This window comes from Protopterus annectens, chromosome 13.part0 (assembly GCF_019279795.1).
Source record: "Protopterus annectens isolate FY-2018-M chromosome 13.part0, PAN1.0, whole genome shotgun sequence".
In the NCBI taxonomy this organism is placed as follows: Eukaryota; Metazoa; Chordata; order Ceratodontiformes; family Protopteridae; genus Protopterus; species Protopterus annectens.
In genome coordinates, this window is record NC_056747.1 from 325,936,733 (window position 1) to 325,953,383 (window position 16,651).

Here is a 16,651-nt window from a genome sequence, read left to right on the forward strand (position 1 = left end):
TGTAATATCGAACCCAAATGTCCAAAACATGAAAATAGCGAAGCCACGGCACATCAATTGTTTTCCCAGGGGAAAAAAATCGGTGGGCCGTTTTTGGGGCTTTGCTATTTCCTCCACTGTGGTGCGATCTCGAAGTTGGTATATTTAAGTAGGGTGGGGTGGGGGGGGTGAAGCCCCCCACTTTAGTTTAAGGTTGCAGGTTTTTTTTTTTTTTTTGGTTGGGGAACAGCAATTTTTTTCCCTGGGGAAAAAAATTGCTGTTCTGTGTGTTCGTTATTTTCATTTTTCGGACATTTGAGTTCGACATTACATTGTTCGAACTTTTTGATGTTCGACGATGTAATATAAACCCTTGCTATCGTACCACCCCTTTTCAAAATATTAGAAAAATGTTTTTACTTGCAACTGTTAAACCACCTCTTATCGAATAACCTCTTATCCAACACAAATTATGGGTTGCCCCCCAACCACAGTACCCACTACTGTCCTAAGTTTCACCGACACCACAAACCAGCACAGAAATAAATGAAAACTTGTATCCTCGATCTTTCCAAAGCTTTTGATACTGTTTCCCACAACAAACATCTTGAACTGTCCAGTCTAAAACTTAGCCACACTTCCCTAGTGTGGTTCCACAGCTACCTATGAGACCGCCAGCAAGCAGTTAAATGGCAGCAAGAACTGTCATCCCTATTAACCGTCAACATGGGGTACCCCAAGGTTCTATCCTAGGGCCATTACTCTTCACTATTTTTACAAATTGAATCCATACATCTACTCCCCTAGCCTCCATAGTTCAATATGCAGATAACTCCACAGTAATCTGTGCTGCATCATCCCTAAATCAACTTGTCACTATAACACAGCAATCCTTTACAGCTGTTGAATCATGACTATCTGATTCACACCTGATTCTGATTACTCCCAAAACTAAATTGACGCGCTCTCACCCGAGCAAGGCTCAAAACCCCCTATCCCATTCCAAATACATTCCACAAACAACTTAACATCAGCCGTATCCTAAACTAAACTATTAGGTGTTAAAATTGATAATAACTTGAAATTTGACCTACACCTTTCTCAGTCAATTAAGAAAACACATGTCAAACTAGGCTCTCTATATAGAATCAGGCCATTTCTCACTAACTACTCTAAACAGGCAATAGCCAGAACACATCTTCTCTCCCCTGTACTATACACCACTTCACTTAAATAAAACTGATCTATTAAAACTTGAATCTTACATACAATAAAATAGCTAAATTCGCTTCCAACTCCCCTTTCAGGTCTCACCAATGATCTGCCTTACACCAACTAAGCTGGTTGGAACTATCACATTATTTAATGCACACTCAACTCACTATCACTCAAAAGCTAGTACAACTTGACAAACCCTCTGCTCTTCAATTAATCCTTCTACCTCATGCTAACACTCACTCAACTTTGCACCTCACATAAATCTTTATTACAGGTCTCTATTCCTAAATATGAAATTCTGTCCCTCAGCCCATCATCACTAATGCCAACCACACACACTTCAAAAAATCTACCTCAATAACAACTGGCTTTTGTTCATGTATCTGTCCTGGTTAAACCCTTTCACCAATCTATTAGTTTCTCAACACACTCTCCTTCCACACCTCATTCACTGTATGTAACGGTCTACTTCTTTTTCTCTCCTTATCTTTCCTTCATTTTACTTGTCCTAGTTAACCCATTCATTTTCATACCACTTCCCCATATGCAATTTTCTTACTTCTTTTACTTTCCTCCTTACCCCCTCCACATCTGCAATATTTCATCCTTTCCAACTTCTTTCCACTATCTCATCTTTAACTTCTCATTTTTCTCCTTTCCTTTTCTCCCCTCCCCCTAGCTCTCTCCTCTACTCTCTCCCCTTCCCCTATTTCTACTACTCTCCACTCAATACTTTCCTCACTATAGTCTCTTTCTTACATATCTTAGACTCTAGCCTCTCTCTCGTCTGATGTTCCTTTTTCATAATTTCCCATACAGTTAATAGTTTGCTAGTATTTCTCATCTAACTTCAAGTAAATGCCATCTTGCTTTACTATTTTCTTTTCCTTCTACTGAATTTACTTTTTATGTTGTAGGTAACAGTCATGATGTATTCAAACTAGTATTCCCAAATATTTTTGTATATCTGTGTTCCTAAATTTTTGTATTTCAGAAAGTGTCTACTTCTAAATGTTGTATTTTAATATTAATTATCTTTGGAGCTGAAAACGGGTTGCTACCCAGTTGGCCTATCCCAGTAAACAAATGTTAAATAAATAAAATCTCATAACATATTCTAGTTTGCAAGTCTGTTGCAAGTATGGTAATGGCAGGAGTTCAAATATTTCTGTTGTATTTTTCAGCAACTAAACTGATTTCTTATGCAGACATCAGACTTACTTGTGGGATATATTGTTTATTCACCTCCTCAGTGGAGTGGAGTGGAGTGTACTTCAATGAACGGTATATATTTTCACCAACATACTAAGAGTCAGTGTTTCACTAAATAGGGCAATGGCAGAAGAGCTGCCTGCTGTTGTTTATTTCAGCAAACTGTCTTGAACCTGATGCTGTAATTCTGGCAGTCCTACAGGACTGTTGACCCTGAAAGACCCTACTTTAAATGACAACACAATCACTGGCACCCTGATCAAGGACTTACAATTAGTCAAATGTCACTGGTATGGTTATAACTAAGCAGGTGGTATAACAACACTCACTACATCAAAAACATGCAACAAACTCCTTTGATACCTTGCGGGTTGTCAGCTGGAAGAAAAGGAATGGAAAAAAATACTCCTGCCTCTATCTTTGCTTAAGGTTGCATTTGCTTTAAGAATTCTGATGGATCTTGCTAAATTTAAGTTCACTAAGTCAGACTACATGGGAAAAAGGAAATCCTGTAACTCTCTACCTGTTAATCCATAACAACTAAGTTAACCAGCTTTTTTGTGGCTAAAGATGGTAATAAAAATTTAAGAATACTCAGATTCTGGTATTATCAGTAATGCTTAATAAAGGACACATACATGTGTGTAACACTGACAACAACTTTATTTCTGTGGAAGCACAGATAATGAACAAATAGTGAGTGAATTAATGTTTCACAAACAGCAACAAAAATGGTTTCTAAAGTTTTTTGCCACCTGTAGGTAAAGAGAATTTTGTAGCAAAACTGTCAGATTTTAAAAGGTGCCCCCAACTAAAAAAAAAAGGAAAATAAAAAAAACTGATAAGAGAAGGCAGCTACTCAAACTATAATAACACTTGTCAACATCAGCAAAGTAAACCAAACAGGAAAAACATTAGTGGGTACAAGTATCACAAAAGCTGGAAATGGAAACAGGCATTTTAAAAAGCTGTTGAATAGAATAGATCAAAATAATTTTCATGGTGACACTTTCTATATTACCTTGTAATGTGAATGGTCTAATAGGTATAGACAAAAAGGAAAGAATATTTAATTATATTAAGAAATGCAGAGTGCAAATGGCAATGTTACAGGCGACATTTGGAATGAAGTGAGCATGTGAATTTGATAAAGAAAGGATTTCAGTATGGATATTCAGCAGACTATCAGGGATGAAGGAAAAGAGCAGTACTTATATATTAATTGCTACAGGAGCTCCAATAATGACAGAAGAGGGAAAAAAGATAATAGTGGCAGATTGATAGTAGTAAGGAGCTACTGGCAAAGAATAAGGATTATGCTGGCATGTAGTTAAAGTGTACTTATAAATGCTACTATGGAGTTTAAAAAATTTGGGAGACAATCAGCTTTCAGCAAGGAATATTACTTATAAGTGGAGACTGGAATTTGATTTGCAACAATAAGGGTGTATCTGGGGACTCTAGAAGGAAAAACAAAACAAAAAGGGCAGACTTCTGAAGAAATTTATGAAAATATTTGGTATGGAAGATGTGAATTCAGTAGTAGGAACTCCAGGAGAATTTACATATTATTCCCCAATGTACAATAACTGGGCTAGACTATATAGAAATTATATTTAAAAGAAAAATGTATATTTGAGAACTTTGACACACATCCAATAACTATTTCAGATCACGCACCAATAATTACAAAGATATAAATGAAGGTTAATGAAGTAAAGTTGAGACAAAGGTGCTTCCCCACCTACCTTTTAAATGATACGAATTTAAGGAATGGGTAGGGGAAATTATTCAGTTCTTAGGGAAGACAGAAAGTACTCCAGAAGTTATAGTGAGCAGTATAAAATGAAAGCGAAGTTAAAAATTAGGGCAGAAAGAAAAGAAAAAAAGAGATATATTTAAGAAGTTACAAGAATTATTTAGAGGGGCTGACAAAAGTTAAAGTATTACAGAATAAGGGAAATCTCAAGGAACAAGAAGAGGTACAATTGCAGAGTACTAAAGAGAATTTAAGGGAATACCTGGATAATGCGCATGAGTTCAGAAAGACTGCTGTTAAGCAACTGTTTTTTGATAACTCTAGAGAACAGAACTTTTGGCACAACTTAGGCAACAGAAAGTAGAAAGGATTGTTGCCAAAGTTAGGCAGCTTATAGCAAGAAAAATAACCAGAGATCCTGTACAGGTTATTAGTGATATTTCAGAAATGTTATGACAATTTGAAAAGGTAGAGGAATGTGGAAATCAAGAAAAAGTACAAATAGAAATATTTATAGGAGACTTACAGTATGCCAAAGTAGATGAGGATCAACAACTAACAGTTAAGATAGGAGGAAGGAGATGCGATAAAGATGATCTATAACTAATCTGAAGGAAAGTCTCCAACTATAGATGGTATTCTGATGAAAGTGTGGAAGCTAGGAGTGAAGAAAGTGATAACAATCTGGAATGTTTTGTTAAACAGTATTTTACAAGGAAGGGAAGCACCAACATCCTGGAAAAAAAGCTGTGGTGACTGTAATACCTAAAGATGCTAAAGACCAATCAGTTCCAGCTTCATACTGGCCCATTTCAATTTTAAACCATGATTATAAAGTATATTTATTTTATTTTACAATAAAATAAAATAAATAATTATAAAATGCTTATGTTTATAATGTATACAAGTGTGACTAATATGTTGCCAAACCTGATAGATATGGATAATTGTGGTTTTGTGGAGGGGAAACAAACATTTGACATTAACACAACAATGATGATCCAGAGGGAAGCAGAATATAAGAAAATACCACTGTTGTTAGTGGGTCTTGATGTAGAGAAAGAACTGAGATTTTCTAAGTAGGGCAATGGAAGCATTTGCATTTCCTGATAGAATAATAAGGTTAGCAGGACAGATGAAGGATCAAAGGTAAAAATCAAAATGGGAGGGTTCCTTTCTGATAAATTGTGCCTGAAAAGAGGAATCAGACTGGGGTGTGCTCTTTTCCCTTTATTTGCTTTATATTTAGCACCACTGGCAAAGAAAACAAGGGACACAGACATTCAAGGATATAATTAGTATGGTATTCAAGAAAAGTTGGCTTTATTTGCAGATGAATTATTATGTGCCTGATAAAACCAGAAAAAAAGACATCTCACTGTTGTGGAACATTGAGACAGTTTTTTTTTTTTTTTTGGGGGGGGGGGGTCGGGATATAAAATTAATGAAGATAAAACAAAGGCTTTAGCTGTAAACTATGTACCTACACATGAATTGACTCAGCAATACCTATATTTATAGGGAGACAATAAAATGAAGTATTTAGCAGTATGGGTTAAAAAGGATCATGTTATGACAGCTAAGGATATGTGATAAGAGACTACACAAAAGATAAAAGAACAACTGAGAAACTGGAAACTCTTCACTATGGATATGGATAGCCAGACAAGTAGTGAAAATGTTTTTAGTCCTTGTAGTTTTACACACAAGTCAGACATATTTTAATAACAAGAGAGAAGTTGTGGATAGTAATTAATATAGAGTTGAAAGATATTAAACAGGAGGGGAAGAGTTAAGTAGGATAAGTAGATCCGTTGATCCTTCCAATAGAACAGAGAGGTTTAGGATTACCTGGTTTGAAAGGCTATTTTAGAGCAAAACAGTTAAGACTCTTACATATAACACAAACAGAAAGTTACAATTTAAAGTGGAAAAGGATAATGATAAAGCAGGGGGAAATTCAAGAAATGAGGAAAGAGTGGGATTTTGGATGCAGATCATTAAGGAGAACAACAACAGTCATACAGAATATTAAATTCATACAATACCAGAAAGTATACTAAGATCTAAGCCAACACGGGAATGGTGAAAGAAGAGTCTGACTATAGGGATGACTGCCTTTAGGGTTACAGAAAACAGGCAAGACATGACTGGAATTTACTGGAAGAAGCTGGCAAAGGAAATAAGGTATTGGGAATAGATAATTAGAGGGGGAAAGGTAATATAATGAGAAGAGGCCAACAGGACATTTGGACTGCAGGCTAGAGACTAACTTACTTATCAGGGATTGATATCAGTCAGAGTATAGGTAAAGAGGAAGGAATATGTAAATCTCACTGAAAGATCTGCAGTGGCAGAGTTTTTAGTTGAATCTACAACATAAGCTGCTGTTAAAAAAGTGATAATTAGTAGGGCATACAAAATACTGCATGATAACTAGAGGAATCAATCAGAGAAGATAAGAAAAGATTGGGAAGAGAGATTAGATGAGCAATTCAGAAGTAAACGATGACAGGACATACATGTAGCTCCCGAATATGCAACAAAGTCTAAACGATTTAGGATTTTTGCCTACAAGTGTTTGAATAAGTACTTTTATACCCCCAACCAGATTTTTCTTCAAGTAGATGGCAAATGTTGGAGGAGTAATTGGGAAGAAAGAGGTACCTGGGAAAAAGTGTTTTTGGAGTGTAATTAGTTGGCAGACTTTAAAAATTCCCTACAGAGTACTCTGTTAGGAATACTGGATGAACAAAAGAGTATAACTAAGAAAATGATTTTTTTTGAGCTGGTATACAGGATTAGAATGGCCTAGACATAATAAGGCCTTGTTAAGTTTACTTTTGGTAGGTGCCAAAACTAGAAAATGGAAAACAAAGAATAAACTAACTACATTTGAATGAGTGTTTCTGTGACAGTGATAAAAATAGAAGTTATGTTCTTACCATAACGTTCCATGTTAGTTGTCTTCTTCTCGCCTTCTTCTTGCTGGATGGGTTCGGAGCCGACCTCGGCTCCGACTCGGCCACTCTAAAAGCTCGAGAGTTGGTTCCACCGGCTCGAGGCTCCCCTTATATCCCACAATGCTAGGCGAGAGTTACCTCAGATCTCGTTTGTAAGCTAACCCCAGCTTATATAGTAACAGTATAACTATAAACAGAGTCCACCTCTAACAACAGGAAGAAAGAAGGGTGACCTACATCCTGACCCAGGAAATATGCCCAACAGCATATGTCTTAAGAAAGAGGTGGTAGAAAGAGAGGTCACGATCACAACTCCTCTAGGTCTGTCCAGGCCAGGGGGAAGGAGGGTGGGGAAGAAGAAGGCGAGAAGAAGACAACTAACATGGAACGTTATGGTAAGAACATAACTTCTATATGTTAAGTTGTCTATCTCGCCTTCATTCTTGCTGGATGGGACCGTGTCCCTAGCACCTTGTCCCGGGTGGCCTAACGGAACAGACTCCTGAGAACAGTGGAACCAAAGTTAGCTCTATGCCTAGAAGCCAAGTCCAACTTATAATGAGAAATGAAAGTGTGAGGAGTAGCCCAAGTAGCCGCTGCACAAATGGTGTCAATAGGCAGTCTGTCTTGGAAAGCTAAAGAAGTAGCCAAAGCTCTGGTGGAATGAGCCTTAGGTTTATCAGGCAGCTTTTGATGTCTAATCTCATATACAAGGGAAATCAATGATGTTAGCCATCTGGATAATGATACCTTTGAAACTGAAAGTCCCTTTCTGCTCTCCGCATAGGAGACAAACAGCTGATCAGATTTTCTGAACTGTTTAGTTCTATCCAAGTAGTACCTCAATTGACGGTGAACATCCAGGCAGTGTAATTTTGTTCAGACCTATTGGAGTATTCTGGAAAAAGACTGGTAGATCAATGGATTGATTCAGATTTGATGCCGATACCACTTTAGGCAAAAAGGACGGGTTAGTTCGTAAGGATACTCTGTCCTTATGAAACAAAAGATAAGGAGGACGACAGCTGAGTGCTTGAAGTTCTGAAACTCTTCTAGCTGATGTAATAGCTACCAGAAAAAGAGTTTTCCATGACAATAATTTTAAAGAACAGGAAGCTGCAGGTTCGAAAGGGGGAAGAATCAAAGAAGCAAAAACTAAATTTAGGTCCCAAGGAGAAGGAGGATCTCTTATAGGAGGTCTGAGAAGAAAAACTCCTTTCAAAAAGGCTTTGCAGAGTTTGTGGGACATTAGGGCAGATTCAGAAATACCCACATGAAAATTAGAAATAGCTGCCAATTGAACTTTAAGCGTAGAGGGAGATGAACCTGCATGGAAGAGTTCAGCTAGAAAATCAAGAACTAGTTGGATGGAAGCGGTGAAAGGGTCTATGTCCTTTTCTTGAGCCCAATATGAGAAGTGTTTCCACTTACTCAAATAAATCTTTCGAGTGGAAGATTTATGGGAAGCTATCAATATATCTCTAACAGAGTGAGATAATTGAGGAAGCCTGGCTAAGGTAGGAACTGGAGGAACCAAGCAGTGAGGTTCAGAGAGGGGAGGGAGCGATGAAACTGACCCGACTGATGGATCAAAAGATCTGGAACTAGGTCCAGCTTCCACGGTCGCTCCAAGAGAAAACGATGTAGAAAGGGGAACCACACTTGTCGAGGCCAGTAAGGAGCAATGAGGATCAATGAGGCCTTCTGAGCGATAGCTTTCTGAATTACTTGAGAGATCAGTGGGAAAGGAGGAAATGCATACAGAAGTCCCCGGGGCCAAACTTGGACTAGAGCGTCTCTGCTGGGTTGGCCTGGTAAAGGGAACAGAGTGAAATATTCTCTGCACTTGCTGTTTTGGGGAGTAGCAAAAAGATCGCAGCAAGGCTGACCCCACTTGAGAAAAATTTCTCTCACTACAGAGTCTTTCAGAGACCACTCGTGAGGCATGAGAATAGCTCTGCTCAACTTGTCCACAATATGATTGGACTTCCGGAGGATGTGCGTTGCTATCAGAAAACGCTGAGAAGAAATCGCCCATTGCCACAGTCTGAGTGCTTCTCGACACAGGGGGTATGATCTGGTTCCGCCTTGTTTGTTGATGTACCACACTACAGACATATTGTCTGTCTGGATTGCAATTGTTCCCAAGGGAAGAGAGTCTTGAAGGGCTTGCAACGCTAAAAGCACTGCTCTCATCTCCAGAACATTTATGTGCAAGTGGCATTCGTTTGGTTGCCATGTGCCCTGGACTGTCCTGCCCTGATAATGCCCCCCCCACCCGATCAGGGAGGCATCCGTTGTCAGTGTAGCAACCGGAGGAGGTGGAACAAAAGGTCTTCCCGACAGGAGATGGGGGGAAGACATCCACCACATGAGATGCTTTTGCATGCCTGCGTGATCACAATGGTGTGAGACATTGGAAGTTCCTGGTATGACCATTGAGTAAAAGCATCCACTGAAGGATCCGCATGTGGTATCTGGCTAATGGAAGGAGAGGTATGGCCGCTGCCATAATTCCCAACACCTTTAGAACTAACCTGGCTTTGATTCTGTTGTTGTTGAGAAGGAGTGATACCAATTTGTGAATGTCTGATATCCTTTGATGTGTTAGCCTTGCAGACATGTTTATCGTATCTAGATTTGCGCCTATGTAGGTAATAGTACGACAAAGGCGACAAAACAGACTTTTCGCAATTTATTGAAATACCCAGTTTTTGACAAACGCGAAAAGTATAATCTCTGGCCATCAGAAGGAGATGCTTGGTGGGAGCTGTGAGGAGCCAGTCATCCAAATATGGAAACACCTGGAATCCTTGTCGTCTCAGGTGAGAAGCTACCACTGCCATGCATTTGGTAAACACCCGGGGGGCAGTGGTGAGACCAAAGGGCAGGGCCCTGAACTGAAAATGACTGGTTCCCAGCCTGAAGCGGAGGAATCTTCTGGAGCGTCTGTTCATTTTTATGTGATAGTACGCATCCCGAAGGTCTATAGAGCACATCCAGTTTCCTTTGCCCAAAAGGGGAAGGATGGATTGCAGCGTGACCATCCGAAATCTTGTTTTCTTGACTGATTTGTTCAAGACACTGAGATCCAAAATCGGTCCCTCTTACACTTCCTCTTCCGAGGGGGCTCTTCTGCCAAATCAGGAGAGGCCTCGGAAGAGGATGAAATCCCCACAGGGGGTTCCTGAGGAGCTGGCTCTCTGCGGTCCGGGATGAGGGAGTGAGTCGACTTACCCTGAGGCACCATAGAGGGAGGGGCGGACGGAGCAGACTGTGGAGTAGAGCCAGGCTCTAACACACTCCGCATGACCTCGAATGCACCCCTGTCAGGCAGAGCCAGAGGTCCCCGCTCCGAGGAGCTAAGAACCCCCCCCGGCACCGACAGTGATGGCTCCGAGGCCGATGTCGGAGCCGAACTCACAGCCGAAGCCCGAGAGGGAGAGGGGGTCGGACAAGGGTCCGATGCCACTCACCCCTCGGAGCCGACGAGGAAGTCCGGCCGAGATTCCTCCAAAGAAGAAAACGGAGCCGACGACGGAGCCGAAGACAATTGTATCGGCTCCGACGCAACCACAGTCTCGGTTCCGACGCGACCCGGCTCCGAGCTCAAGAGAGTCGAAGGAGGAATATGTTGAAGGACCGGGGCAGGCATCGACTGATGAGTCGGGCTCTGAAGCATCTGGGCCAGTGCCTCGGACTTAAGTAGTCGACTCACTACCCTCTGAAGGTCATGATCCGATAGCCTCGATGACCTAGAGGAGTGAGATCTTTGGCTCCGTTCAGACAGCAGGGGAGATCCTGGAGCCGAATGAACGGAGCCAAGAGATGGTGACCTGAACCTCTTCCTAGTTGTCGGCTCCGAATGTCTGGTCGGAGCCGACACGGGAACTTCTATTACCTCGGCTCCGGTCGGAGCCGAGGGGGCCACAGAAACTGTGGACTGAGACTTATCGGCTCCAGCCGGAGCCGATGAAGGCAAAGGTTGAGAAACCTTAGGTCTCGGCTCAGTAGCCGGAGCCGAAGACCTAGATGCCTTAGAGGGCTTCCCTGTTGAAACAGACAGGGAATCCTCTGGCTTAAGTAAGCCTCTAAGAATCAGTTTATTCTTTCTTTCCTGCAGGACCCTGGGGCTGAAGCCATGGCACACAGCACAGGAGTCCTGCAGGTGCAAAGGCCCCAGACAATAGACACAAGAAGTGTGAGCGTCTGTCAGAGACATTTTCTGACAGCACGCATCACACTTCTTGAATCCGGAGACCTTTGCTTCTTTAGACATTTTGTTAGAACAGGTGTACACAAACACGCACACAGAAACACTAGTTACACCCTGTCAAATTTAACTTATAATAAAAAACAGTGCTAGAATTTTAATAAAATAATGCACACACACTCCACTAGGGAAGGAAAGGCCAAAGGCCCAAGGGAAGAACCTAAGGTTCTTGAGGGAAAAAAACGGAAAATTTTTGGGATAGGTATAAAAAGTTTTCTAACTACACTAAACTAAGAAAAAAATATTAAATTAAAGGGGTTTTTAAAGACTGATTTCACTAAGAAATAGTACTTACCAGGAACCGGTAGAAAAACCAACCTCGAAGCTGTAGCGGCAAACGAGATCTGAGGTAACTCTCGCCTAGCATTGTGGGATATAAGGGGAGCCTCGAGCCGGTGGAACCAACTCTCGAGCTTTTAGAGTGGCCGAGTCGGAGCCGAGGTCGGCTCCGAACCCATCCAGCAAGAATGAAGGCGAGATAGACAACTTAACATGAACAGGATATGGGATCTTTAGAAAAGGGTAGGATTAAATTACATGGAAAGAAATTGAAATTATGAGAACAAAACATGCAGAAATATGTTTTGGATGAGGAGTGAGGTTTAAGAAAAGACAGGAAATGATCAAGGAATTTGAACAAAAGGATTCTAATATTTGTTTGAAAACCATAATGAAAATAAAATGTATACAAACTGGCTAATCCCAGCAGATATCATGGGACAAGGATGTCTTTTTTTCTTTTTTTAATTTTCATGATGATGCAATAAATACAGTGAGGTGAAGTCCAGAGATGTAAGCAGAATCACAATTTGCTATACTTGCTTTAAAAAAATGAAGCTTGGATATGCTTTAAACAAGACCTATTTTGTGTGACATAAACAATAAACAAATTGCAAAACTCCTAAAGAACTGTTCTGTTTGCCACAGTCACAATATTCCACTTAAGATCTTTTTTACTTACTGTGGATCAGCAGTTCCTTCAGACACATTAACACACTCCTGTTGTATTCGAGCCCATATGCAGTAGGGATCTCTTGCTAATACACAGTCCAAACAGTTTCTGTATCGACCACAATCTGACACAGGTACCTGTACTACTTGAGATGCAGAACCCACATACAGGTAACCCTGCAGAGAAACACAAAATACAAATTAGCTATTTTTTAAAAAGAAATTACTTACTCACCATATCATTCCATCTGTATGTCCACTTTCATTCTTCCTCAACAATTGGGTTTAGATCTGACTCAGCCGCTTTTTACAGTTCGTGGATATTGGAAACTCTTGAGCTCCTCCCTTACCCATAGTGCTCTAGACCCTATAATATCTCAGATCTTGTATGCTAGCCTTATAGTTTCACAGAAATTTAGAAACCTTACTTAGATGGGAAACCAACACATGGAGCTCAAAGGCAGGGAACATTGGTTCCCTTGGAATTTACTGGTTCTTCCAGAACTTACAAACAAAATGGTAGGGGGTTGAAAGAGGGGAGTTGAGGAATAATAAAAATGGACAACACAGGTGGAAGGAATAAGGTTTAAAAGAAGGCAGGATTTGAATGAGCTATGTAATGTATGACTGACAATGATTGAGTAGATTATAAGTGCTGTATGATGTTTGCAACTAAAATTATATCAATACAGTCTGTGATGTAAAATACTTGCAACCGGGACTATGTCAATATGATTTGTTTTCAATTATATAAATGTACAATTGCCTATGTTATAAGTGATCATTTAATAAAGACTCTTCTTGTTTAAAAAAAAAAAAAAAACTGGAACAGTCTCCAGCTACCTGAATCTCAGGAGGACTCTGTGGAAGGATACTCCTTAGTACTGTTGAGCCAAAGGCTGCTCTTCCCCTCGAGACCAAATCCAATTTGCAATGAGTAGTAAAGGTATGAGGATTAGCCCAAGTGGCAGCCACACAGATATTGTCCATGTAAGACTTGGATATAAATACTTTTGAAGTCGACATGCACCTGGTTGAATGGGCTTTTAAAGTTTTGACAAAGACTAGCTCAATCTGTTATACACAAATGAAATCCAGTCAGTCAACCATTTGGCTAAAGTTACTTTGGTAAGTGGCTTGCCCAAATTTGATTCCGCAAAAGAAACAAATCTGTTTTGCTAAAATTCTTTGTTCTATGCAAATAAAAACATAACTATCTGTGAACATCCAACAAATGTAATATGTATTCTCCTTTGTTTATGAAATTTAGAAAGAAAAGTGGAAGATTATGAGATTGATTGATGCTGGATTTTGATACCACCTTAGGAAGGAAGGATGGATTGGTTTGTAATGCTAACCTGTCTTTATGGAAAATTAAATAAAGAGGCTTAGAAAATAAAGCTTGCAGTTCGGAGACTCTTCTAGCACAGGTGATAGCTACCAAAATAATAGATCTGACATTGTTAATCTTCATTCATTCATTACTGATGGGTATTGGCTCCGCCCTCGGAACTGAGTCAGCCGTTATAACAAGCTTGCACCAGCCAAAAAACTCTTGAGATAAGCTTACCCATAGCCCCTCTATCACCTCAAATCTCATTTGCCATGTAGAGTATCAAGACGTGTCAGGCCAGCTATCAAGCAAAGTGGTTTAGAATTTATATTTCAACTTGGATAATTTTTCTTTACCTTTGAGATTTTCTACCTTATTTTTAGTCATTTATAGTTTGCTTACCCTTGCTATCTGTTGAGTGACTCTCTTCTGTTTCTTTACCAGATTTTGGTATTTCTTCATACCATTGCTGGTACAGGACTCGCTTACCTCTGTGGTAATCTCTGATACCATTGCTGGTACCCCCCCTTTATTTTCCTTCCTTTACCCATTGGGTATTTCTTCATTACCATTGTTGGTAATTACAAAAAAAAAAAAAAAATTCAGCCCTTTCCTTTCTTGACTCTGTGTGTGTGTGGGTGTGCCTGCTTCGTATTCTGTTATTCTGGCAATGTCTTTCCTTCATTGTTGACTTACTTGAATTGTTCATAACAGCTGATAAGAAGGGGACAACAGGCTTCAAGCAGTGCAATCAGTGTGGCAGGAAAATGCCAAATTCTGACACAAATGTCCTGTTTGTGTCGATTTGGGGTGCTGCACTTAAAGGTTCAACCCCCTTGCAACTTATGTAAGGGCTTTAGCACCCACACTTTGACTGAAAGAAAAAATAAATTAATATTGAAAGGTCTCCTAAAAATTCCTTTCTTGGAGGCTCTATCTGAGGCAGAGGGCTCAACCCCTCCTAAGAAGGAACATAAAAAGAGGAGTCAATCTGTACCTTCCTCTTAACATACCAGTGAGACTAAATCTGTTAAGTCCCCCACGGAACCAAAGGCTAAACTGACTTCTGCAACCTCAGCACCGGGGCGTCAAACCCCTTTTATGGTGCCATCCTTGGCATCGGGGCCTCTAACCCCTTCTATGGTGCCGTCCTCAATTATGGAACCGTCCAGGAATTCAACTCCTACAGTACCAATCTCCACTACGGTACCGATGCCTCCCTTGGCATCAAAAACAGCCTCCCCAATTCAGGTCACTACCACCCCTCCTACACAACCTACTGGTACTTTGATCAGAATGCTGAAGGGCGAAATTTTACGTTGGACCTGATACTCCCTGACAGTAGATCCCTTTTTTGGACAACAATTAAGTCCTTTTCTAGAACACCCTGATTTTCCATCTGGGATGTAAACTCGCTCCTCCAGGAGCCTTTCAGAACTCAATGTTCCCGGCAGCCAGAGGAATTCCAACTTTATCTAAATCCTCCCTCCCACCCGGAGCCAAAGAACTTTCTCCACAGACTCCGACATATATTTCTCCTTCGACCTCCTTGGAGGTATCGTAATCCTCGACACCGACGCCTATCCTGGTTCCAGCTTCTTCAGTTCCATTGGTAGATCTTAAGCTGGCTCCGGAACCTACCCTATGGTCCTCGACTCAATCGGAGCCAACCTATCCTTGGGATCGTGACTGGTCTGTTGGCACCGTGATCCCTAGTACAGCACCTATTTTTTCTATGGCATCGTCTACTATGTTTCCAATTGTCTTGGTGGCACCAAGTCCTCTTGTGGCTCCTTCCCTGGGGGTGGGCCTGTCGGAGTGGGTTGCGACTCTGGTTCCAAGGTTGTCTCTCAGTTCCAGGCTCCCATCCCTTTTCAGGAGGGCCTGCTTTCCAGGTGGAGAGAGCACTTACTTCAGCAGGCTTGCAGCTGGTTCCTTCAGTGCTGGAAGGCCACATATACATGTCCTCTGAACCACAACTTACATAGTCCACTACTCTAGGACATCGAGCACAGGAACCTCAAGATACCCCTCTACAGGGCACCCACTCTTTGGAGTCCTCTTGCCCCTGCTGAGGAGGTACCCAGTAAAAGATTGTGCAAGAGGAAGCATGTGGATTCCCCTGAAGAATCCCTTACCCAAGATACAAACTAAGATGAGGGGGAAGAGTCTCAACAGTCACCCCTTGAAGGTGACTGGAAGCTCACCAACCCTTTCTCTGAGGAGTTTGTATTCTAGCAGGCTTCCCGGGTGACCCCACCTGCAGATGATCTAATTCAGCTCATCGTGCAACGTGTATGAAGGAATCCTGACACTGTTGGCCCTATCCCCCAGAGACCAGAAAAATTTCTCTCTCTCCAGAGAATCACCCCCATTGGCCCAAAGGCTTACCAGTACATGCTATGGTGGTTGGTGGCGGCAGCCACTAGGAAAGAAATCAATGCGGAGAATCCTACTGTCCATTCCCCAATCAGGGAGTCTCGGGCGATGGACAGGTTAGGGAAGTGGGTATATGAGTCATTGACCTTTGCCATTCGGTCCTTGAATTACTTGGCACATTTTACCCGTCTCCAGAGAGACCTGATCACATAACTCTCGGGAACACTAGCAGGAGCAGTATTTGATAAGGTATGTGACAAAGTATCCTAACAGCTCACCACCCTGGAGTCTATATCTAACTTGCGGTTGATTTCTCACACTACCGAAGGGGCGGCTAGTGTAGCGGGTGCAGGCATTATGAGATGTCACGCCTGGATGCGCCTATGTGCTTTTGTGGACCCTTTTATGTCTTCTTTTCTCAACGCACCAGTGGAAGCTTCCTCTCTTTTTGGACCAAAGGTAAAAGACACATTAGCCAGGTGCGAAAAGGACAGCAAGACCCTGTCTGCCGTGGGTGTGTGTTTTTCCACCCCCCCCCCCAACGATCCTTCTCTAGGAATCAGAGGAGTGGAAAGATGTGGTAC

The 16,651-nt window shown here is 41.3% G+C and overlaps 1 protein-coding gene across 5 annotated transcripts in view; it reads right to left on the reverse strand.

The window, feature by feature from the left end:
• The window catches only part of LOC122787298 (semaphorin-4D-like), a 2,116,148-nt gene that overhangs the window by 322,965 nt on the left and 1,776,532 nt on the right, over positions 1 to 16,651 (reverse strand). For all 5 annotated transcript variants that reach the window (XM_044053927.1, XM_044053928.1, XM_044053925.1 and 2 more), the window contains one exon: positions 12,366 to 12,532. In XM_044053927.1, coding sequence (XP_043909862.1) covers positions 12,366 to 12,532 — 167 coding nt within the window. The remainder of the gene's footprint in view (positions 1 to 12,365; positions 12,533 to 16,651) is intronic.